This window comes from Gigantopelta aegis, chromosome 2 (genome assembly GCF_016097555.1).
Source record: "Gigantopelta aegis isolate Gae_Host chromosome 2, Gae_host_genome, whole genome shotgun sequence".
Classification (NCBI taxonomy): Eukaryota; Metazoa; Mollusca; class Gastropoda; order Neomphalida; family Peltospiridae; genus Gigantopelta; species Gigantopelta aegis.
The window spans coordinates 5,724,013-5,749,443 of NC_054700.1; the positions used below are offsets into that span (position 1 = coordinate 5,724,013).

Consider the following 25,431-nt stretch of genomic DNA (forward strand, 5'->3'; position numbering starts at 1 on the left):
GTTAACTACCGGAATAGCGTAGATTTCGATAACACGGGCATTGTTATTGTCTAATTGTTACGGACACGTTTGAGTGGACGCAGACATCCTTCGGACGGCAGTTCACGTTTGACCGACTCCCTGCCCATCATCATCTTTATCCGCTCGACCATTGCGCTCGAGTGGTGCGTGGCATGTACGGGCCAACTTTCTTACTACGAGTACTACCGGCGATCGATACCCGAACGCAAATGTTCTGCATCTCTGATGACTTGCTACAATAGCCAATAGGTTTCACTTTATGAATTGGATTCAGTCAATACTGACTCGTCGATCCAGGATAGAGAGAGAGAAAGAGAGTGCTAATAATATTACGTGAAGGCGTGTAGTGTCGTCCAACAGGTTTTCAACTGCCCATTGTATAACCGGACTTCATTGGCCATTTAGAACGAATACTACTACGCAGCTGGTATGAACCTTTTTGTCCTGCACAGTCTGTGGTGGTGGTTGTGTTTTGTTTATGCGGACAAGGTTTGACAAAAAGAGATCCAGGGCCACCCTGTTAAACAACTACAGCCGTGATAACAACCTGCGGATAGATGTTGGCATCCACTTTTCGCAAACAGTTACCGATTACAGCCGAGTGTAGATATTTGTGCAAACTCGATATAACCAAACAGCATTGAATTTTATGGACGATTATTCTTTCGTGGCCTCCTGCTTCCATCAACGTGTTCTCTTGCTGGGCTCTGTTATGGGACATCCTTGCGTTAAGTGTCGCGGCAGATCCGGCGCAAATCCGGCGTTAACGAAATTACTTTTACGCCGTTAGCACAGTCTCCTGACAATCATGCCCTTCGTCGCTAGCGTATCGTCGTCGAAAAGCCAGCTGCGAAAACACAGCGTGGAGTGTAATGGGCAATGGAATGCCAGTGTTGTTAATGATGGTGGTGGTGGTGGTTGTGATGATGACGACGATGAGGAGGACGTGGATGATGATGATGATGGGGATGATGGTAGTGGTGCACAGGACAGCAGGGAGCATGGCAGGGTAAGAGAAGAATAATTGATTATAACAACTTGCCGTTTGACAAGATTAATTATACAGGAATGGTTTCCACTATAATCTTGATATGTCATTACTTATTCATGCTGCAGCTATTTATCAACGACGCTTCAGCCTTGAATTTTCAGCAGGTGCGTGTTATTGGTGTTTTCACCTCCTCACCCACGCTACTGAGATATGGCAAAGGCTGTGGTATGTGCTGTTCTGTCCATTTGGGAAAACGCTAATAAAATATAATTTGCTGCTAGCATTCATATCGACTGTGGGTTGATGTCCTCTCTCGCTAACCCAGGGCGAGACCTAGTGCTGTCCGTAGAGCGTCTGACTGAGGTGCTTGTGTCGTTGGAACCAACTCCATCGGTCGAACCATTCCCTGATGTTTTCGCCCCAACCAGTGTTCCACGACTGAGATAACGAAGGCCATCTGTGGCAAAGGGTATATAAAAGAAATCTTGCTACTAATGGAACGTTGTAGTGTATTTCCTCTAAGACTAAATAATTTATATCAGGCATACCAAATGTTTGATATCCAATAACTGATGATTAGTAAATCAATATGTTCTAGTGGTGTCGTTAAATAGAAACAAATTTTAACTCACTAAACCATTAACTTCTTATGTTCAGGAAGCTATGTAACAATACTCGACCGTCTGAAAGAATGAGGAGATCTATTAAATTACCCATGCGACGAGTTGTATACGTGCCTGTGTCTCTCTAACTGCGCACGTTCACATATCAATATAATTATGGCGTGCGAATATTTTATTTACTATCAAAAATCCATATAGGCATACGACCGCACCCAATCCCCCGCTGGGGTAAAGGGTTATTTCTTACAGTGCAATATTAGGCTATTCATATGGGTATCCAGAGGAAATATAGACAGAAAGGCCCCCACGCCCCTATGCTACACCCCTCATGGTCTAGCATGCACACGCTTGCTACTGTCTGTCTATCTCTTTCCCTCCTCCCCCCTCCCTCCCCCCTCCCTCCCTCTCTCTCTCTCTCTCTCTCTCTCTCTCTCTCTCTCTCTCTCTCTCTCTCTCTCTCTCTCTCTCTCTCTCTCTCTCAAAACGCACAAAATCATGCAGGTGTACATAATAATGCACATTTGTATTTTCGTGCTTACATTCAATGAAAGTTCATGCACGTTATACTGGGCACACAGCTCATCAGCTAAGTGCACTGCTTGCCCAGGAGACCCAGATGATGCACTTAATGGTTAGTGCGATAGAGGTCTCTGTAGTAGTCTTGCCTTGTGGGATCGAACCTCTTCGGCGGGCCTTTTGGGCGTTTTGCTGACACAACCAGTGTCCCACGACTAGCATATCTCAGGCCGCGGTATGTGATATCCCGTCTGTGGGATTTAGCACATAAAAGATCTTTTACTACTAAATGTAATGGCTTTTCTCTGAAGACTATGTGTCAGACTTGACATCCAATAGCGGATGATTATTTTTATTCATTAATCGGTGTACTCTAGTGGTGTCATTAAACAAAACAAACTTTTACTTAGAATTACTCCCCACTAAGTTGTACTCTTTCTCGTGGTTAAGGGTGGGACGTAGGTCAGCGATAAAGCGCTCGCATTATGCGTGGTCGATCTAGGATCGATCCCCGTCGGTGGGCCCATTGAACTATTTCTCGTTCCAGCCAGTGCATCACGACTAGTATATCAAAGACCGTGGTATGTGCTATCCTGTCTGTGTGCATATAAAAGATTCCTTGCTACTAATGGAAATATATAGCGGGCTTCCTCTCTAAGACTATATAAGTCAAAATTACCAAATGTTTGACATCCAATAGCCGGTGATTAATAAATCAATGTGCTCTTGTGGTGTCGTTAAACAAAACAAACTTTGTTTTAACTTTCTCTTGGTTAGAACCGATACCCGGATACGAACCCGGCACCAACCAACCAAACAGAAACCTGATGACGTAACATTAGTGTATGCGCCATCAGTGCCACAATAATCATGATCTAGAAAACATCAATACGTTGATTGTTTCACAGTAAACGGGGTTTTTTTTTTTTTAATTCGGTTTTTTTTTAATCTCATTTGCAAATTCCTTTGATGTTAATAATTCTGTGACAGTCAACCGAAACGGCAAATTGAAACAACATATTCAATCGATAAGGGAGTTAAGCAGTATAAAAACAACTGATTAGATTGTTTCAAAATAATATAAATTAAGACGCCCAACTATTGGGTGGGGTATTTTTTATTATTTATTTATTTTATTTTTTATTATTACTATTATTACTATTACTATTATTATTATTATTATTATTATTATTATTATTATTTATGTCTTATTTTAAATTGTTTTGAAGTGGCGTGTGTGTGTGTGTGTGTGTGTGTGTGTGTGTGTGTGTGGAGGGGGGGGTCTTTATTTTTCTGCACGATAAAAAGTGTCATCATGTGACATGTGAATATACATAATAGATAATATGGACATCAAAGGAAACATTGAAGAAAATAACAGTCTTAATAAGTTTAATTAAATTTGTCGATTGTTTTCCTCGGAAATTACTACCATCCTATTTGGCTTAAGATAACTACTCAACCACAATATGTACACAAACGGTGCTTGCAATGACAAGGAGAATGCTTGAGATGAAAGAAGAGGTTAAGTAAGTATGGCCGATGTGAGCGCGACGCAAGACAATTAAATTTCATCATTCCTACCACTCTCTCAATACAAGATTGGTTCGATCGAAGGAGATTTGTCGAGACCGCACAGTTCCAATCATTCTTGCCAAGCAGAGACGATAAATTCGTTAATGTTGGCTTTAAAACCATCATAACTTTAAAACCTGTTGCAAATTCAAGGCAGATATCGCAGTTACGTCCGCATTTGTCCTGCCCTTGATGCCAACGTGGCTGGACAATTAATAAAGAGTGACTTTGGTATTGCTATACCAATTAGCTCGAGTGTCCTCTAGCACTACCCTGTTTCTATGTTGCCAGGAACGTCCCTGGCAATATATAAACAGGGGAGGGCTGGAGGACACACGAGCTATATACCAATTAACGGTATTTCCAACTTCATATAACTATTGTAAAGATTGTAATTAGCGTAAAGATTGGAAGAACAAAAATGAATCGGCAAGTATAACGATTGTTTATGTCCAAGTTACTGCTATGACATAGTTATGGTTTTAGTATCTGCGGCTATCACAGATAACGTTACATGGTAGCTGCGACTATGTTAGCTGTGTTTATGATATCAGTAAATGCACGTACGGCTATGATAGATAAACGTAATGGTGGTTTCGGCTATAATAAATAAAGTTATGGTGGTTTCATATATGATAGATTAGGTTCTGGTGGGTTTCATCTATGATAGATTAGGTTATGGTGGTTTCATCTATGATAGATTAGGTTATGGTGGTTTCATCTATGATAGATTAGGTTATGGTGGTTTCATCTATGATAGATTAGGTTCTGGTGGGTTTCATCTATGATAGATTAGGTTATGGTGGTTTCATCTATGATAGATTAAATTATGTTGGTTTCATCTATGATAGATTAGGTTATGTTGGTTTCATCTGATAGATTAGGTTATGTTGGTTTACTCTGATAGATTAGGTTATGGTGGTTTCATCTATGATAGATTAGGTTATGTTGGTTTCATCTATGATAGATTAGGTTCTGGTGGGTTTTATCTATGATAGTTTAGGTTATGGTGGTTTCATCTATGATAGATTAGGTTATGGTGGTTTCATCTATGATAGATTAGGTTATGATGGTTTCATCTATGATAGATTAGGTTCTGGTGGTTTCATCTATGATAGATTAGGTTATGGTGGGTTTCATCTATGATAGATTAGGTTATGGTGGTTTCATCTATGATAGATTAGGTTATGGTGGTTTCATCTATGATAGATTAGGTTATGGTGGTTTCATCTATGATAGATTAGGTTATGGTGGTTTCATCTATGATAGATTAGGTTATGATGGTTTCATATATGATAGATTAGGTTATGTTGGTTTCATCTATGATAGATTAGGTTCTGGTGGGTTTCATCTATGATAGATTAGGTTCTGGTGGGTTTCATCTATGATAGATTAGGTTATGGTGGTTTCATCTATGATAGATTAGGTTATGGTGGTTTCATCTATGATAGATTAGGTTATGGTGGTTTCATCTATGATAGATTATGTTCTGGTGGGTTTCATCTATGATAGATTATGTTCTGGTGGTTTCATCTATGATAGATTAGGTTATGGTGGTTTCATCTATGATAGATTAGGTTATGGTGGTTTCATCTATGATAGATTAGGTTATGGTGGTTTCATCTATGATAGATTAGGTTATGGTGGTTTCATCTATGATAGATTAGGTTATGGTGGTTTCATCTATGATAGATTAGGTTATGGTGGTTTCATCTATGATAGATTAGGTTATGATGGTTTCATCTATGATAGATTAGGTTATGGTGGTTTCATCTATGATAGATTAGGTTATGTTGGTTTCATCTATGATAGATTAGGTTCTGGTGGGTTTCATCTATGATAGATTAGGTTCTGGTGGGTTTCATCTATGATAGATTAGGTTATGGTGGTTTCATCTATGATAGATTAGGTTATGGTGGTTTCATCTATGATAGATTAGGTTATGGTGGTTTCATCTATGATAGATTAGGTTATGGTGGTTTCATCTATGATAGATTAGGTTATGATGGTTTCATCTATGATAGATTAGGTTCTGGTGGGTTTCATCTATGATAGATTAGGTTATGGTGGTTTCATCTATGATAGATTAGGTTATGGTGGTTTCATCTATGATAGATTAGGTTATGGTGGTTTCATCTATGATAGATTAGGTTATGGTGGTTTCATCTATGATAGATTAGGTTATGATGGTTTCATCTATGATAGATTAGGTTCTGGTGGGTTTCATCTATGATAGATTAGGTTATGGTGGTTTCATCTATGATAGATTAGGTTCTGGTGGGTTTCATCTATGATAGATTAGGTTATGGTGGTTTCATCTATGATAGATTAGGTTATGGTGGTTTCATCTATGATAGATTAGGTTATGGTGGTTTCATCTGTGATAGATTAGGTTATGGTGGTTTCATCTATGATAGATTAGGTTATGTTGGTTTCATCTATGATAGATTACGTTATGTTGGTTTCATCTGATAGATTAGGTTATGATGGTTTAATCTGATAGATTAGGTTATGGTGGTTTCATCTATGATAGATTAGGTTATGTTGATTTCATCTATGATAGATTAGGTTATGTTGGTTTCATCTATGATAGATTAGGTTATGTTGGTTTCATCTATGATAGATTAGGTTATGGTGGTTTCATCTATGATAGATTAGGTTATGTTGGTTTCATCTATGATAGATTAGGTTATGTTGGTTTCATCTATGATAGATTAGGTTATGGTGGTTTCATCTATGATAGATTAGGTTATGTTGGTTTCATCTATGATAGATTAGGTTATGTTGGTTTCATCTATGATAGATTAGGTTATGTTGGTTTCATCTATGATAGATTAGGTTATGGTGGTTTCATCTATGATAGATTAGGTTATGTTGGTTTCATCTATGATAGATTAGGTTATGTTGGTTTCATCTATGATAGATTAGGTTATGTTGGTTTCATCTATGATAGATTAGGTTATGGTGGTTTCATCTGTGATAGATTAGGTTATGGTGGTTTCATCTGATAGATTAGGTTATGGTGGTTTCATCTGTGATAGATTAGGTTATGGTGGTTTCATCTATGATAGATTAGGTTATGGTGGTTTCATCTGATAGATTAGGTTATGGTGGTTTCATCTGTGATAGATTACGTTATGGTGGTTTCATCTATGATAGATTAGGTTATGGTGGTTTCATCTCTCATAGATTAGGTTATGGTGGTTTTGGCTATGATAGGTAAGGCTATGGTAGTTGCGGCTATGATAGATACGGTTTGAGCGGTTACGACTGTGACAGGCTATGATATATATGGATATGATACCTACGGCTGTGATAGTTAACACAATGGTGGCTTCGGCTACAACAGATAAGGTTATGGTGGCATTGGCCTTGATAGACATGATATGCCTATGGTAGCTGTGGTTATAATAAAGTTATGGTTATAGTATCTACGGCTGTCACTATGATAGTTAGGGCTATGGTAGCTGTGGTTATAATAAAGTTATGGTTATAGTATCTACGGCTGTCACTATGATAGTTAGGGCTATGGTAGCTGTGGTTATAATAAAGTTATGGTTATAGTATCTACGGCTGCCACTATGATAGTTAGGGCTATGGTAGCTGTGGTTATAATAAAGTTATGGTTATAGTATCTACGGCTGCCACTATGATAGTTAGGGCTATGGTAGCTGTGGTTATAATAAAGTTATGGTTATAGTATCTACGGCTATCACTATGATAGTTAGGGCTATGGTAGCTGTGGTTATAATAAAGTTATGGTTATAGTATCTACGGCTGCCACTATGATAGTTAGGGCTATGGTAGCTGTGGTTATAATAATGTTATGGTTATAGTATCTACGGCTGCCACTATGATAGTTAGGGCTATGGTAGCCGCGGCTATGCTAGATTATGCTATGGTTGTTATAGCTATGATCATTTAAACCCATGGCATCTACGGCTGTGACAACTACGGCTATGGCAGCTATGGTGTACTGGTGACGACCGTGGTAGCTACTGTTATGATAGTTATGGCTATGACATGGATGTGACTATGGCATGGTTGCGGCTATGGCATGATTGCGGCTATGGCATGATTGCGGCTATGGCCTGGTTACGGATATGGCATGGATACAGCTATGGCATGGTTACGGATATGGCATGGTTACGGCTGTGACAGCAACGGTTATGCAATTGCCATTGCAGATACAGCAGCTATGGACATGCCAATTACGACTATCGTATGCCCGGCATTGTACATAATCTCGATAATCAATAACTGGTCTTCCAGAATGTGTTCGTGTGACATTGGCTCTGTTGGGCATTGGGTTTTCCGACTGCCTTCGATTCAATTGGAGAAGCGTGGTTTTTACCAAGCGATCTTGTTTGAAGATGTGCTTAACGCGTCTCCTGGGAGTTTGATTTTCTCAAATGATTTTGTGGTCTGGCTTTTAGTCCTTCTGATCGTCTTGTGATGTAAATGCAGAGAGGTCAGACTTTGGAAGAAAAAAAGCACACTTGATTTTACCAGTTGGTGGCTTTCCAGGTCCGTCACCAGTAGTGGGTTAAATCTGCCAGACACGCACAAAGAAACACACATATGCTTCTGTGTTACATAAACACGTGTACGGGCAAGACGAAATGTTTTCTAGGAAAAAAAAAAAAAAATACATATCATGACGTGGATGACCTGAGATCACTATTTTGTTATAAACTGTGTCTGTTGGAGAACTACAAAACCCTTTGCGTCCACAGTTATTAGAAAACGTTCAATGCCAGGGACCAGTGTGCAGGTGTAGGGTTACGGGGGTCTAAACCCCTCTCTGCTCAAGCAAATATTTTTCAATATATTTTCCGGGGAGCATGACTCGTTCTCACAAAAAAACTTAACTAGACACAGTCTATACTCCCCTGCTAGACCTTCCCCTGCACGCACACACACACACACACACACACACACACTCTCTCTCTTTCTCTCTCTCTCTCTCTCTCTCTCTCTCTCTCTCTCTCTCTCTCTCTCTCTCTCTCTCTCTCTCACACATACACATACACATACACATACACGCACACGCACACACACACATGTATATTTACGCATGAGTTTATTGTTTATTTATTTATTTATTTATTTATTTTTATCTATAGATATTAAATTAAACTTAAACAAACCATCTTAAGCAGACGTGTAATCAAATGCAGTTTACTATGTCCATAAAAATGTAGGTCCTTGTGAATAGTTTCAAATTGATCATGATTGAAAACATTGTCATTGTGGATAGTTACAAATGGGTCATTATGATTAAAAATATAAGTTATTTGTCCCAAAAGGGTTATTATGGTTGATATTATAGGTCATTGTGAATAGTCCCAAATGGGTCATTGTGATTGAAAACAAAGGTCACTGTGACGCTTTAGGTCCAGATATCTGATCATAACAAACATAATGTAACTGATTACGGCCAACATTGTGTTGTTTGAAATAGGAGAGGGAGCGGGATCTAGCTCAGTCGGTAGAGCACTCGCCTGAGGTGCTTTTGGTCGTAAGATCGAATCGCCTCAGTGGATCCATTGCATTCTCTGATTGGGTTTTCCCTGTTGCAACCAATAATAAGTGGGGTTTTTTGTTTAACGACACCACTAGAGCACATTGATTTATTAATCATCGGCTATTGGATGTCTTAGAGAGGAAACCCGCTAAATTTTATTTCATTAGTAGTAAGGGATCTTTTATATGCACCATCCCACAGACAGGATAGCACATACCACGGTTTTTGATAAAATACCAGCCGTGATGCACTGGCTAGAACAAGAAATAGCTCAATGGGCCCACCGAATGGGATCGATCCCAAAACCGACCGCGCATCAAGCGAGCACGTTACCACTGGGCTACGTGTCTGGCTCCCCGTCACAACCAGTGCCCCATGCTTGATACATCAACGATCTGTCTCTATATACTATGGGATATTCCATATAAAAGCCATAGTTTGATACCCAATAGCCGATGTATTTTTCGTGCTGGGGTGTCGTTAAACATTCATTCATTCATTCATTCATTCCATATAAAAGATTCCTTGCTGCTAATGGAAAAACAATTTAATGCGTTTCCTGTTTGACATCCAGTAGTCGATAATTAAATGATCAATATGACCTTGTGGTGTTATTAAACAAAACAAACAAAAATTAAAACGGAAGAAAATAATCCGGATAAAAAAGAGATAATATACAGGTGAAAAGCGGTCAGTCTCAATTTGGGTTTCGTTACCTTAATCTATGGATCCATTCAACTGATAATCAAGTCGTGGTGCACTGGCAGCGACGATACAATCAAAAGAGATTTGTTATATGCTCTTTCCTACAGACATGTAAGCTCATACCACGGCTTTTAACGTACCAAACGGGTAAACAAAACCCCCCACAAAAAAACACCTTTATATTGTAAGTTCCGTCTCTGTATCGAGAATAACTGTTTTGTATCTTCGTTTACCTCGGCTCTTTTAAGGGATGATCAGGGAAGAAAGGCCGGTCTACATTCACGGACAGATATTCCATTAATAATTTACCATAATTCAAAAACCAATGGAGATACATCGCAAACAGCTTATCCGTATTGATTGAAAACACAACGCACGTTCTCCTCCCAATGGTGTCAGAATCACTACACTATGTAACACAACCTTCTGTCGATTTTACGTTCTCAGTAGTATTATGTTTTATTCCCGGAGATATACACCACAGCTAAATAATAGACAAACCACAGAACGGTATTTCTTCGCAAAAGCCGTATTTGTCTCTGTGGGAAACGTATCGATCCAAACGGCTACCATTTTCCGGAGGTGTCATATCACATGACTGTCACGGCCGTGACAGTTCCCGTGTTCGTAGCGGTTGGTATTAATGGCACTATTTATGTTTTCGATAGGAACCGAACGCTATGAAGAAGCGAGATGACAAGGATATACTGTGTGAGATAACCACCATCCTGCAACCCGCCGATAGTGAGTACCAACTAGCTTGTGTGTGTGTGTGTGTGTGTGTGTGTGTGTGTGTGTGTAGTTTCTGTCAATCTCTCTGTGTACATTGTATGTATTTATGTATCTGCTTTCTCATTACTGTACTATCTGGATTCTCATTGTTTAGGCGCTTTTTTTTATATAGATCACGGTACATTGTACGCGATGCCAAGATCCATATACCAAGGCGTTGATATTTTTAACAGTGTACGTTATATTCCTGTACCTTCTAAATATTTAGTGTTTTTATAGGTTACAGTGCGTAGTATCAAGATCCATGTACACTAGAATGTTGTGATTTCAACAGTATGTTCATTCCTGTATCTTATAAAGATTTAAGCTTTTTATAGGTTACGGTACACTGTAACCGATATCAAAATCCATATACCAAGGCTTTGAGATTTCAACAGTATGCTCATTGCCGTACCTTCTAAATATTTAGGCTTTTTTTATAGGTTACAATGCGTGGTATCAAGATCCGTACATTAGGATGTCGTGATTTCGACAGTATGTACATTCCTGTACCTTCTGAATCAGTAAGTGCTTGTTAGGTTACAATGCGTGGTATCAAGATCCGTACACTATGACGTCGTGATTTCGACAGTATGTACATTCCTGTACATTCTGAATCAGTAAGTGCTTGTTAGGTTACAATGCGTGGTATCAAGATACGTACACTATGACGTCGTGATTTCGACAGTATGTACATTCCTGTACATTCTGAATCAGTAAGTGCTTGTTAGGTTACAATGTAAAAAGATACGTACACTATGACGTCGTGATTTCGACAGTATGTACATTTCCATACCTTCTGAATCAGTAAGTGCTTGTTAGGTTACAATGTAAAAAGATACGTACACTATGACGTCGTGATTTCGACAGTATGCACATTTCCATACCTTCTGAATCAGTAAGTGCTTGTTAGGTTACAATGTAAAAAGATACGTACACTATGACGTCGTGATTTCGACAGTATGTACATTCCTGTACATTCTGGATTTCTACGGATTTGTTTTTATAGGTTATAGGTACGTAATAAGAAGATCCGTTTACTAAGACGCAGTGATTTCACTTCATTATTAGGTGTCAAAAAAGCACAAGAAAATGCTTTATGTGTACATTCTCTTGTATGTATCAGTATTAGTTTTGTCATCACTAAACCTTCAGAATACATAGGCTTTTACAGGTCCCACTATATTGTACGCGATATCAAGATCCACACACCATAACGTAGTGGTTTTAACAGGATACGACGTGATACCTGTAGCTCCTAAGTCTTTAAGCTTTTATAGGTTACAGTACACTGTACGAGATATCAAAATTCCTGTACCTGTTAAGTCTTTAGCTTTTATTTTAACAGGATACATTCCGTTCTTTATACAAATGTATATATACATTTTGTGCTTTCAGTCAGTCTCTAAGCGCGATCGGTGTAGGATCGATTCCTGTAGATGGACCCATTGAGCTATTTCTCATTCTAGCCAGTGCACCACAACTGGGGATGATGCATACAAAAGACACCTTGCTACTAATTGGAAAATTACTAAATGTTTGACATCCAATAGCCGATGATTAATAAATAAATGTGCTCTGATGGTGTCGTTCAACAAAACAAACTTTCTACGTATGTAACTACTTTCACACCATCGTACCTTCTGAATCTACCAAGATTCGAGCACCAAAATGTCGAGATATTAATAGCAGGCATTGAATTTAGCGGACCGGCCTCGGTGGTGTCGTGGTTAGGCCATCGGTCTATATGCTGGTAGGTACTGGGTTCGGATCCCAATCGAGGCATGGGATTTTTAATCCAGATACCGACTCCAAACCCTGAGTGAATGCTCCGCAAGGCTCATTGGGTAGGTGTAAACCACTTGCACCGACCAGTGATCCATAACTGGTTCAACAAAGGCCATGGTTTGTGATATCCTGCCTGTGGGAAGCGCAAATAAAAGACCCTTTGCTGCCTGTCATAAAAGAGTAGCCTATGTGGCGACAGAGGGTTTCCTCTAAAAAAAACAGTGTCGGAATGACCATGTGCTCTAGTGGTGTCGTTAAATTAAAAAAAAAATTGAATTTAGCGGGGTTTTGTTTTAGGATTCCGCTGAAATCATAAACTGATGTAATACATGTATAGATATTTTGGAATTTAATCACATACGTTTCCTCTCTACGACTATATGTCGAAATTACCAAATGTTTGACATCCAGTAGCCGATGATTAATAAATCAACGTGCTCTAGTAGTATCGTTAAACAAAACGAACTTTTTTTTTCATGACAGACATTCCTGTACTTTAGGCGGGACATAACCCAGTGGTAAAGCACTTGCTTGATGCGCGGTCGGTCTGGGATCGATCCCCGTCGGTGGGACCATTGGGATATTTCTCGTTCCAGCCAGTGCACCACAATTGGTATATCAAAGGCCATGGTATGTGTTATCCTGTCTGTGGAATGGTGAATATAAAAGATCCTTTGCTGCATTAAAAATAAAGTAGCGGGTTTCCTCAGATGACTATGTGTCAGAATTACACAGAAGTGTTTGACATCCAATAGCCGATGGTTAATAAATCAATGTGCTCTAGTAGTGTCGTTAAACGGACATTCCTGTACTTTATATATATATATATATACATGTATAGGCTTTTTGTAGGTTACAGTACCTTACACCGTACGCGATATGAAAATCCTTACATTAAGATCTCGCGAAAATAACCGTATCCGTCTGTACCTTCTAAATATTTAGGAGATTTTAGACGTTACAGTACAATGTACGTAATATCAAAATTGGTATGCTATTTAACGCCGTAATGTGAACTGAATATCAGATGTAAATATCTATTATAAACTTCTTCTAAACATTTCTATGTCTTCTGAATCTTAAGGCTGCTCCATATAGTTCGGTAAATTTAAGCCAAAACTTAGGTGAACCTAGAACAAATTGCAACAGAAGGTTTTTATGTGTTGTTTTATATTGTCAAGATGACCCCATTGAACATTATATCCCAAATCTACCCAAATCTAACACCGGGAAAGGTACTAATTAGTATAAATCCAATATGGCCGCCAACACAAACTGTGTCTTTACTGGACTAATAGACTATAATACATATTCGCGACAAGACATTGTATTTGTGAGTGGAAGAACAGGTACAAATAATTATTTTATTAGCCGTATATAGTGTACACCATTAAATCAAATCCCATAAACGATAATAGTAGCACATGTGTACAGGAATGGCACAAACCTTCAGTTTTAAAATAAATCGGGGAAAACTAGAGGATTAACGTTTTACTTTCAGACATAACAGGAAGCATCTTAGACTTTCCTAGTTCCGCACAGAATTATCATCATGCGTAAGATTTGACAAGTCTGCAACTCGATACACATTTTAAACCCTACTTTGCTGATTTTGCAACAAGTGGGTTGTAGCTTATAGATAGAGGGCTCGCGATGGATAGCAGGATCGATCGTTTTCAGTGGACCCTTGAGGGAGGAGGGGGAGGGCTGTCCCAACATGTATGGCTGTTATATGTCCGTAGTGAGAGAAATTTTGAGCATTTTTTTTTTTTTTACGTCATGGGTGGTTTGTTTGTAGGGGGGGTGGGTGGGTGTTTTTTTCAAAAATGAGAATCGCTTCGGACATTTTCGGTTTCAGTATTGTCACCACGATTGGTTCGGACGTTTTCGGTTTTAGTATTGTCACCCCGAAGTTGTCTGAATTATATATATAAAAAAAAAAAGACATCGCCTGATTCCGTATCCAATCGGAACTCCCTAGGCAATTTTAACTATACGGACTGTTTTCACGAAAAGTTACAAAATATTTCCTGTTGAAACTTTACTTGTGATCCACAACTGGTACATTACATGTAGTATATGCTTTCTTCTCTATGGAAAAGTCTATATTGGGGAGAGGAGCAAACGTACCTCTTCCCTACCCCAACCCCCCCCCCCAACCCCCAACCCCCCCCCCCCCCCCCCCCCCCCCCCCCCCCCCCCCCCCCCCCCCCCACTGCGCCACTGTTTGTGGAATACACATTCTGCGTAGTATTTGTCCGGCACTCTAGAGTTGCCAGTTCACAACCCCGCATCATGAATAAAACATGATAATGCAATTAACATACGACTATATCTCACAGATTGTAATCACCCTGTCATTTATAAGCCATAATTCATTGGCGCATTAACTTAATTATAATACTAAGCTGATGAAACAAATGTTTAGCGTATTGGTCTCAGCTGCAAACGCACAATTGGCGCATGCGTCGTAAATAAATGCACGTTGCGCATGCGCTTTACAGCACAATGTTGGAATAAACCTGAAGCAGAATCGGACAACGCAATCAATTTTTTTTTTTAAGTTTGTTTTGTTTAACGACACCACTAGAGCACATCGATTTATTAATCATCGCCTATTGGATGTCAAACATATGGTCATTTTTTGACAGTCATAGAGAGGAAACCCTCTCCATTTGTTTCATTAATAGCAAAAGATTTGTTAATATTATGCACCATCCCACAGCCAGGATAGCACATGCGGCGTGCCACAGTATTTTATATACCGATGGGGCCAAATTATGTATGAACCGCAACAAAATGTATAAATACGAGAATTCTGTCAACAACGTCATGATCCTTTTAATAGAAATAAAAGTTAAAGTGTGTGTTGTTTAGCAACACCACTAGAGTATCGATTAATTACTCATCAGCTACTGGATGTCAAACATTTGACAATTCTGACATAGTATTTTTTTTTTTTTAAAACGCTACATTTTTTTTCATTAGTAGCAAAGGATATATTATATGCACTTCCCCACAGACAGGACAGCACATGACACGGCCTTTTCTATATCAGTCGTGGGGAACTGGTTAGGACGGGAAAAAACTCAGTGACGACCTTCGACAAGCGGTCTACCAACTGAGCTAAATCCCCCACCCCACCCCTCACCCTCATCCCCACCCCCGCCAATACGTTATATAGCGATACCTCAGCACAATATTTAAATAATGGCCATTATGTCTAATTAACATACGACCATTGCGACACTTCGGCATCCTCTTTCCATTAGGAGCAAAATATATTGTATTAATATTTTGATGCACTTTACCACAGACAAAATAGATATGACCGTACATTACGAGAGAGACAGAGACAGATAGATAGATAGATAGATAGATAGATAGATAGATAGTAGATGTAGAAAATAGAGACAGACAGTCTGAGAAAAAGATATACACCAATCCAGAAAACACTAAGTAGACCTGAACCGGTCGTTTCGACTCTAAAACCACGGCACGTGTTCTGTGACCTTCCAGTAATTAGTTATTCAAGCCTTCTGGCGCCATTGAAATTGTTATTGATTTTGAATTAATTAATAACCATCTCTGAAGAAGACATGAGTGTACGATGTCCCACAAGGACATCACACCCCATGGATTGAGAAAACCGCGATCAATGCCGAGAGAAAAATGGAAACAGGCCCAGCTGGTTGAGAAGTATTGTTTATTATTCGATCGAGAACCTCCGGCTAATGCAATATTTTTTATATTAGTATTTTATTCGATATCAATACAAATGGTTGCTTTATTATTTATCTTGTTGGTCACTTATTCTGTTGCGTACATGTAGTTATAAAATCTGTATTGGTGAGTTGTAAAACCCTTTGACAATTAATAACCGAATTATAGATATCAGCTGCGTACGTTGAAAGGCTCTCCGAAAGTTTCCTCGGGCGGTTCCACGAATGAAACCTCGGGAATACGACAGTCAACAACATGTTGACGTCTCGGTGGATCCTATTCCAGTCTGGTGTATCCAAGAATCGTAAGGTGCGCATCCAGGGTAGGGTGCTGGGTGTGTGCACCCCTCACCTCATATTTCGAAGTACCTAAAAAAAATCCAGTGTATAGCAAATGGATATGATGCATTTATTGGTGTTTTATTGGAGTCATGCAGTAAATATATTCGTCGTCTTGGTGCCATGGGGCGGGGGGGGGGGGGGGGGGGCGCTTACTGCCATATAAAATAGTGTACTTTTGCATACTGTAGGTGTGCTATGTAAACATTTCACCCATTCTATGAAAATTGGTAGTGTTCCTTTTAAATGTTGTACCCCTTCCCAGGAAACAATCCTGCAGCCGCCCTTGAATTTGGTATTACCGATACTAACGGTTAAATTATTTAAATTATGCATACCGTAATACTATCATTGCCATTAAACTCTGATATTGTTAGATAAAAATATAGGAGGGGTAAACAACAAGAGAAAACGAAATAAGTTTACAAATACAAATGTCATTAAAGACACACATTCATTTCATTTCGGTTCGATTGCAGAATCACAAGAATTGTCTCATGCCGCACTGAAACCGTTTAAAACCATCTTGTCCGTAGAGACACACTTACCGAATTTCAGCCAATTATACCTGTGCATTAGAATGATTTGCAGACTGCAAGAACTAAAACAGCTGGGAGCACAGGGGCAGATCAAATGTAATAATTTGATAACGGGGTGTCAAATGTTCATTGCTCTAAGCGCTGGATGAACAGTTGCCCGAGAGACCGATGACCCTATTATATAATGACCGAGTACATTGAAATGGGTTTAGAGTGTCCTTCATAAAAAGTGGATGCGCACACCCTGTATCCACTAACAGTATTTTTTTCCAACTTATTTTCGTGCTTATGTGCAATTAAGGTTCAAGCACACTGTCCTGGGCATACACTCAGCTGTCTGGGCTGTCTGTCCAGGACAGTGGGTTACTGGTTAGTTGTTAGTGATTAGTGAGAGAAAAGAGGGTGTAATGGTCTTACACCTGCCCATTGGTCGTTAAAGCTCGCTTTGGGTGGAAGCCGGTACCGGGTTGCGAACCCAGTACCTACCGGCCTTATGTCCGATGGCGTAACCACGACACCACCGAGGCCGGTACTCACAGGAAGTATAATAATGATTCCTTCTTTTATCAGCAAGAAGGCATTTAGTACTCTAAACACATTTAAAAAACGAGATCCATCTCAGTTTTGGTCATATTTTGGCGCCATACACATGGGCAACCTCCTAGTTCTAAAAGCAGTACCGCCCTTACTGGTGGATTTAGGAGCGATGTTATCCCCGAAACATTTTGAATTTTATCTACTACCACCAATACACTTCCGTCAACCCCTGTCTCGAAGTAATAGCATCTATGATATGTTTAATTCGGAACCGATCAAAACTTTTAAGGTCATTTGCTTGATTATCAAGTATAATGAACTGTTAGTCAAATTTGGAGACTGGAAACTAAGAATTCGGGATCCATAGACAAAGTTAAGTTAAAGTAGTAAAGATTGCAGATATTTTATTTATGTACTTGTAAAGTTACAATTTGTTTTGTGTAACGACACCATTAGAACATATTGGTATATTAATCATCGACTATTGAATGTCAAACATCGGCTATTGAATGTCAAACATTTTGTAATTTTGACAGTCTTAGAGAGGAAACCCGCTATATTTTTTCATTAGTAGCAAGGGATCTTTTATGTGCACCATCCCACAGAGAGTATAGCACATACCACGACTTTTGATATACCAGTCGTGGTGCACTGGCTGGAACGAGAAATAGCCCAATGGGCCCATCGACGAGAGTCGATCGCAAATCGACCGCGCATCAAGCGAGCGCTTTATTACTGGGCTACGTCCCGCACTTCGGGTTCCATAGAGACTTAAAACTGTATAAAGTGTTTCACGTTTCTCAGTTTAATCAATCGAACATTTAATGCATCAGAAAGAACGAACACTGAAATTTGAAGAATATAAACTAGGGCTCGGGGAAAGCCTGAAGACACTTTGGTTCCTATTGAGGCATTGGCATTTTGCCACCAAATTCTACTTTATTACCAGTGGCGGATACAGAAAATCCATTTAGGGGGAGAGCCCAATGACATGTTCCCGAAGGGATTCCTCGAATATAACTGTCGCAAAATGTAGGGGTCCGGGCCCTTGCCCTCCCCCCCCCCCCCCCCCCCGATCTGTCACTGATTACCTCTCCACAGTTTTTGTAAAACTTTAAACCGAAGAAGACAAACTCCCAGTGCTAATCAGGCTGTAATGTCGACAATTGTATTTATAGAAACGGATGTGTTTAAAACGCATGCGCGTTAGAGATTATTTCATTTTCTTACACACCCGTTGGTGAGAACATCATGCGTTATTTTTGATAACACATGGGTTTTTTACACGTGTACGTGTGTTAACAATTTCAAGACGTACAACTGGCTGCTCCTAGGTGATGACCAGGTCACCAGTGCCATGCATCCAATGAAAAACAAAACGGTGGAAATGATTACACTGTGACGTATAGTTAACCTGACATTCATGTGTCTATGACGCGTAAGTTAGCTAATAATGCAACGGCTGTAAATAACTTTTAGTCTAAAAAGATGTTAAAATTTGCTTAAAACCCGCTTTTTGAGGATATGTAAGAAATAGAATAATACATTCGTGTACATTAGATACCATTTATCTCACAACTCATTTTTTTAAAAACGTATCAAACTCGCTTTCGCTCGTTAGACAAAAAAATAAAAACAAAAACAAAAATACCACGAAAAAAACACCCAAACGGTTGCTTATTATTTTGATTTGGACTAGCCTGATATTGATCCAATATGAAATATTAGGAATACAAATTATTGTATTATGCGAGCCTCTCGAGGGCGGTATCAGTAGGTCAACACGTCCTACTTTCTGTAATTATCCCAGCACTGAGATGATCCTAACACACTTGTATTAACTTGTCATCCAACTTCCGTACGCACTAGGAGATTCGATTGGATGTACGGACTTTGTTGGATAACCGCACGGTCCCATTTACAATTTTTAATCACCTTGCTCCTCAGGTTTTCGATATTTTCCAATTGATTTCACATGGATTATGAAGTAATCTGCACGTTGCTAGTTATGTTTGCAATAATTCTCCGTTATTCCTTTAAGCGGAACGAAGATTACGTCCTTGATAGAACGTTCGAATAAGGCCCACTGAGTTTAGAATCCACCTTCCCTCTTCTATTCGAGTTTTAAGAAGTAAATATAATTGTTTTTAGAAAGATGATATATTATACTGATGTAAATAATGATTGATAGATCTCCTTATGAATGTTTTCTGCTTTATTTGTGATATTTGTTTAATTCTCTTGTGATTGCTGAAAATTAATATTTTTTATATTTTTTATAAAATTATTTTATTCCATTTTGTATTTCGATTTGCTGATATTTAAGTTTTTAACCGGGACCCTTTGATATAAACAATGATTAATAGATCTGCTTTCTGGATTAATCATTGCTGACGAATTCTCAGGTGGTTTCTGAAAATTATAAAATTTAAAAATCGTTAATATATAATTTTATTCCATTTTGTCTTTCTAGATATTATATATGTTACGTGTGTAGATATTTTAGTTTTTACACACGACCGTGTTTGTGTATCAATACTTCACGTGCTCACTAGTTTTGTTAGTTTACAATAGTGCGGTGCACACCACTATCACCACCACATTGGTAACTAGTGTTAGAGCACGTTAGAACAGCATTGCTCAAACTAGTTTTGTTTATTTTGCTGTTTTTGTGTTTTCAGTGCTGAGTGATGGCGTTGAGATTAGTAAGATAATGTGTATGCGTTTCGCATGACTGTGTGTATACCTCTCGTTTGCTTTTGCTACCGTGTTTGTTTTAATAAATGTATATGTTTGTGTCCAAAGTCATCAAATGTCAGATTGGTTTTCTTCTTCTCTGGATGTTCTTGTTTTATTGACGAAACGTTACGGTGTATTGTAATATATGGGTTCAGTTATAAATTTAGTTTTGCCTGAGTTATTTCATTTAATTTATTTCAAAATGAACGAGGTGGGGGTTGACGGTGGGGGGATGTACCCAAACGGTTTAACTTGTACATTTTAAAAAAAAGAGTATCTTCAATGTAAGTTTACTATGAACATTTCTCCAAAGTTTTACTTGTATAAATACACGCGCAAATACATTTTGCATCTGCATTACAGTAGAAGAAAATAAATTTACAATTTTGATTTTGTATTAATTAATTGTTGTGTTTTTTTCCATTTTTGCGTTTCCAAATATTTTTATTTCTTGCCAAATTCACACAGCAATTTTAAATAGCTGTCTAAAAGCTGTCTATATAAAATGCATATCTTGATGTACTGAAAAAAAGTAGTGTCGGAAATAGAATAAAAATGATTTTCGTCAATTATTTCGTTCATATTAAACTGACAAATAAATATTTTGTAAATACATATTTAATGGTACTCTACCTAATTTAGCATTTACTTGTTTGGGTTCGCATTGATGTACAAGGTGGTGTTTACTCTTGGAATTGAAATAAAGATGTCAGTAAACAGGAGATTTGTGACTTTTATTGGAACAGACTATAACAAATATTTACTTGTCTGTTTAATATGTAAGAAATAATCGACGAAAATAATTTTTATTCTATTTCCGACAGTACTTTTTAATGTGATTTTAAAAGTCAAACGAGTTAAAAAAAAAAAGAAAAAAAAAAGATGAGGGGTGGGTGTCTAAAACGTAGGTACCAATGTTCTATTTAGTGAGTATAGGGTTTCAATAACAACCTTGCCTGCGCCATATTTGTGTAGACATTTGGGCAATAAATTTAGTGTCTCAAAAATAGGTGAATTACAATAATCTGCATTTACTCGAATAAATACGGTAATTCAATTGTTTTTTAACCCTACAAATTCGTTAAAAATACTTTAACGATTGTACATCAAGAATGCTTGAAAGAATTGTGTGTTATTTAGTTATTTAGTTAGTTATTAGTCCCTTACCGGTCCAACCGGAAGGGACTATAGGTTTCGTAACCGTTCTGTCTGTCTGTCTGGCCGTTCGTCTGGCCGTCTGGCTTACAATAATCTTACGGAATTATTTTCACAATGTCTCAAGATTTTAAGATGAAAATTTATGTATAGCTTTATCATGTACTGTTACAGATCAAGTTTGACTGTAAAGGCAATTTACCAATTTTTCACAGGGTTGTGACCCTTGAGCTTATGAGACACGAACATTTGTTTCGCCCGGTAGGGGATATGTATTGCTTTAGAGTACTCTCAGAATGCTTGTTTATTTAATTATTAATTTATGTATTAATTTATTCATTCATTTATAAATTTATTTAGCCACTTATTCACGTTTAATAAACACCTGGAATGCTAACTATATTTCCTCTGTTGTGATATTTTTGTGCTGATTGTCAAAAGTTGAGTTTAGTTATGTGACTGTCAATCGTCGACTGTTTTGTTTCATTGCATGTTACCGGCCTCGGTGGCGTCGTGGCAGGCCATCGGTCTACAGGCTGGTAGGTACTGGGTTCGGATCCCAGTCGAGGCATGGGATTTTTAATCCAGATACCGACTCCAAACCCTGAGTGAGTGCTCCGCAAGGCTCAATGGGTAGGTGTAAACCACTTGCACCGACCAGTGATCCATAACTGGTTCAACAAAGGCCATGGTTTGTGCTATCCTGCCTGTGGGAAGCGCAAATAAAAGATCCCTTGCTGCCTGTCGTAAAAAGAGTAGCCTATGTGGCGACAGCGGGTTTCCTCTAAAAACAGTGTCAGAATGACCATATGTTTGACGTCCAATAGCCGATGATAAGATAAAAAATCAATGTGCTCTAGTGGCGTCGTTAAATAAAACAAACTTTTTTTTCATTGCATGTTGTACTGAAAGACAACATAAAGTATCTCTACACACCTACTTTGCAAGCAATACAGTTTTGAATTAATTAATACTAAACATTACACGAATTCGGAATTGTCTTTCATTGTTCCTTTGTGTGTGTAGCCTTGTGTCAATATTACTAGTTTATGATATTGTACACTTAAATAAATGGCCAGACTTATATAGTCAAATCATCCCATTTCTTTATAAAGTGTATTAAATACAAAAATGGTTTAGTCTCAGAATTGTTTAGTCCTTATTTATCTCATCAGCAGCCTGTATAATTATTGTCTTGCTTTATTGTTGTATCTAGATATTTAATTGTTTCTAAACGTACACTCTAAGTGTACATGTTAATACTTGCATGTAGATCTATTATTTTGGATTGATTCATTCTTTGTAAGATTTATATTTATTGTACTAGGTTCAGAGCAAAACGAAAACAGCTAGCATAGTAAAGTGCTTATGTCATGATCAACGTACATTTTATTACCATCAGAATTTCAAATAGAGTATTCCATGATTGCGCATGAAACAAAAAATTGAAATGACTTTAACGTGTTGGCCTTACTGCAGAGTTGCAAATAAGGAATATTCCTAGATTGTGAATGATTCAAGTGTTTGGTTCACTTCCGGTCCAACTAGAGGTGACTATAAGTTTCGTCTCAATCGTTATGTCCGTCTGTCTGGCTGTCTGCTAGCCTGTCTGTCCCACATATCATTTCCGGACTTTTTCGACAGAGGTATGGCTCTTGAACTTAGGAGATACGAAATTTGTTTTCCGGACTTTGTTTTCGTAATGCTTCACGATATTGAGCTAAACCTTTGTGTATAGCTTTATCGTGTACTGTTACAGATCAAGTTTGATTTCCATGGTCAGTTTTCTCTTAGTTATCGCCCCTGAACTTAGGAGATACGAAAATATGTGTTGGCTGGTAGGGGACATGCATTGCTTTAGCAGAATTCTTAGCAAGCTTGTTCTTTTTAAAAATATATAATTACAAATTTTAAGTGTTAGTGAAAGGTATATTTATTTGATCCTTTAAGTTATAGTGAATCAAGATCTACTAACTTTAGGTCCGTATGACCTGACACACTGACAGATAGCATATTAAAGTGTCACCTTATTACAAATGATTAATTATAGGTCAATATGACCTGGCACACTGGGAGATAGCATATTAAAGTGTCACCTTATTACAAATGATTAATTATAGGTCAATATGACCTGGCACACTGGGAGATAGCATATTAAAGTGTCACCTTATTACAAATGATTAATTATAGGTCAATATGACCTGGCACACTGGGAGATAGCATATTAAAGTGTCACCTTATTACAAATTTTTATTATAGGTCAATATGACCTGGCACACTGACAGACAGCCTATGAAAGTGCCACCCTATTACAGCTGAATAACATACAGCATATACATACAATCAATATTAATTATAAAATTGTAATGAGCTATTCTATACTGAGTTACAGAAGACTGTTCGCTATCATTACTGATTATATCCAGGTGTGGGCTTTTCGAGAATATGTATCATCAATGCATCGATATCATCATAACTATTAACTATAAAATTGTAATGGGCTATTCTATACTGAGTTACAGAAGACTGTTCGCTATCATTACTGATTATATCCAGGTTTGGGCTTTTCGAGAATATGTATCATCAATGCATCGATATCATCATATCTATTTCCATTTTAATATGATTGTTGTACAACCTAAACAAATAAATGTTAATATGAAAAGCATTAGTTAACTTGTAGAGGCGATTTACTTAAAATCGAATAGTGTGATATACATGTGTTTTACATGCAGTTTACAATTATTGGACAGCGGTTTTTTCATGTCATTTCGCACCATCGCCTTCTAATAGATATATACTGATGGACAGAAAAAAGGGAATACACCAACACTAACAGTAAAGAGTCACTGCAACCACAACCCTCATCTATACTGTGAGGAAATTAAACATGTTAATGACATTCAATCTCACATTACTGACACCAATCCCACATTTCATCTTTGTATTGTATACAGACATTACGACGTTAACAGTAACTGAAATTTGGTCTACAATACCAGGTTTTCTTTATTTCTTTCTCTCAGTATATAATATCACTGTATTCACTTTACTGACCTAATGTTACTTTTATAAATTTTGTCTTTGATATATATTTTACGGTGTATTTCTTCTCGCTTCCATATATTACAACTAAAGGCATCCGTATCCACTCTAAGATAATTCAATAGGAAGTACATCTTTAAAAAAAAATGGAATTAGGGCACGATAAAATAGGGCGTTCTCCAACTAGATAAAATAGGGCGTTCTCCAACTAGATAAAATAGGGCGTTCTCCAACTAGATTAAAGGGCACATGTAAACTACAAGTGTAACACTCTGGGGTGGGGGTTTTTTCCGTATTTTACTGGGTGGTGTGGCCAACAGTCCCGGGCCCCGCATCTGAATAGTTATAGCTGTGAATAACCTTTTAATTCCGGTGATTGAAGCTCACACCAAATGGTGACTAATTTTAACATGCTCATATACCACTAGGTTTCGAGCACACCAAATGGAGAATGTTTCACGAGGGAGTCCAATAGTACAAAGCGGTAGCTCGTTAAAGCCACCATCTACGTCTGGTTGCCATGGCGATGTAGACTGTTCTGTGCTATTGACAATGGTTTATGAATTATTTCGTACCGATTATTCTTGCTTAACAAGACGTTATGTCACATTAGTGGCGTCCGCCGCACATAGAACGGTTCGCTGGGTAATACTTGATAATATCCCTATTCTATTACCCTTGATTAGGCGGCTATTATCAACCCCACCAGGGCCGTACCCAGTTCTCTTTGATTACAAACGGACATTCAACCCACCAAGGCCGTACCTACTTCTCTTTGATTACAAGCGGACATTCAACCCACCAGGGCCGTACCCAGTTCTCTTTGATTACAAGCGGA

General features: G+C 38.2%; 1 protein-coding gene across 2 annotated transcripts in view; it reads left to right on the forward strand.

Moving 5' to 3' along the window:
* Nucleotides 1–411: 411 nt before the first annotated feature.
* LOC121380401 (ankyrin repeat and death domain-containing protein 1A-like) overlaps nt 412–25,431 on the forward strand; it is a 51,899-nt gene continuing 26,879 nt past the window's right edge. Inside the window, exons 1-3 of one of the 2 annotated variants that reach the window (XM_041509199.1) lie at nt 412–1,030; nt 10,627–10,702; nt 20,336–20,359. In XM_041509199.1, coding sequence (XP_041365133.1) covers nt 830–1,030; nt 10,627–10,702; nt 20,336–20,359 — 301 coding nt within the window. In that variant the 5' untranslated portion in view covers nt 412–829. The remainder of the gene's footprint in view (nt 1,031–10,626; nt 10,703–20,335; nt 20,360–25,431) is intronic. The other variant, XM_041509207.1, reaches the window with a different exon arrangement.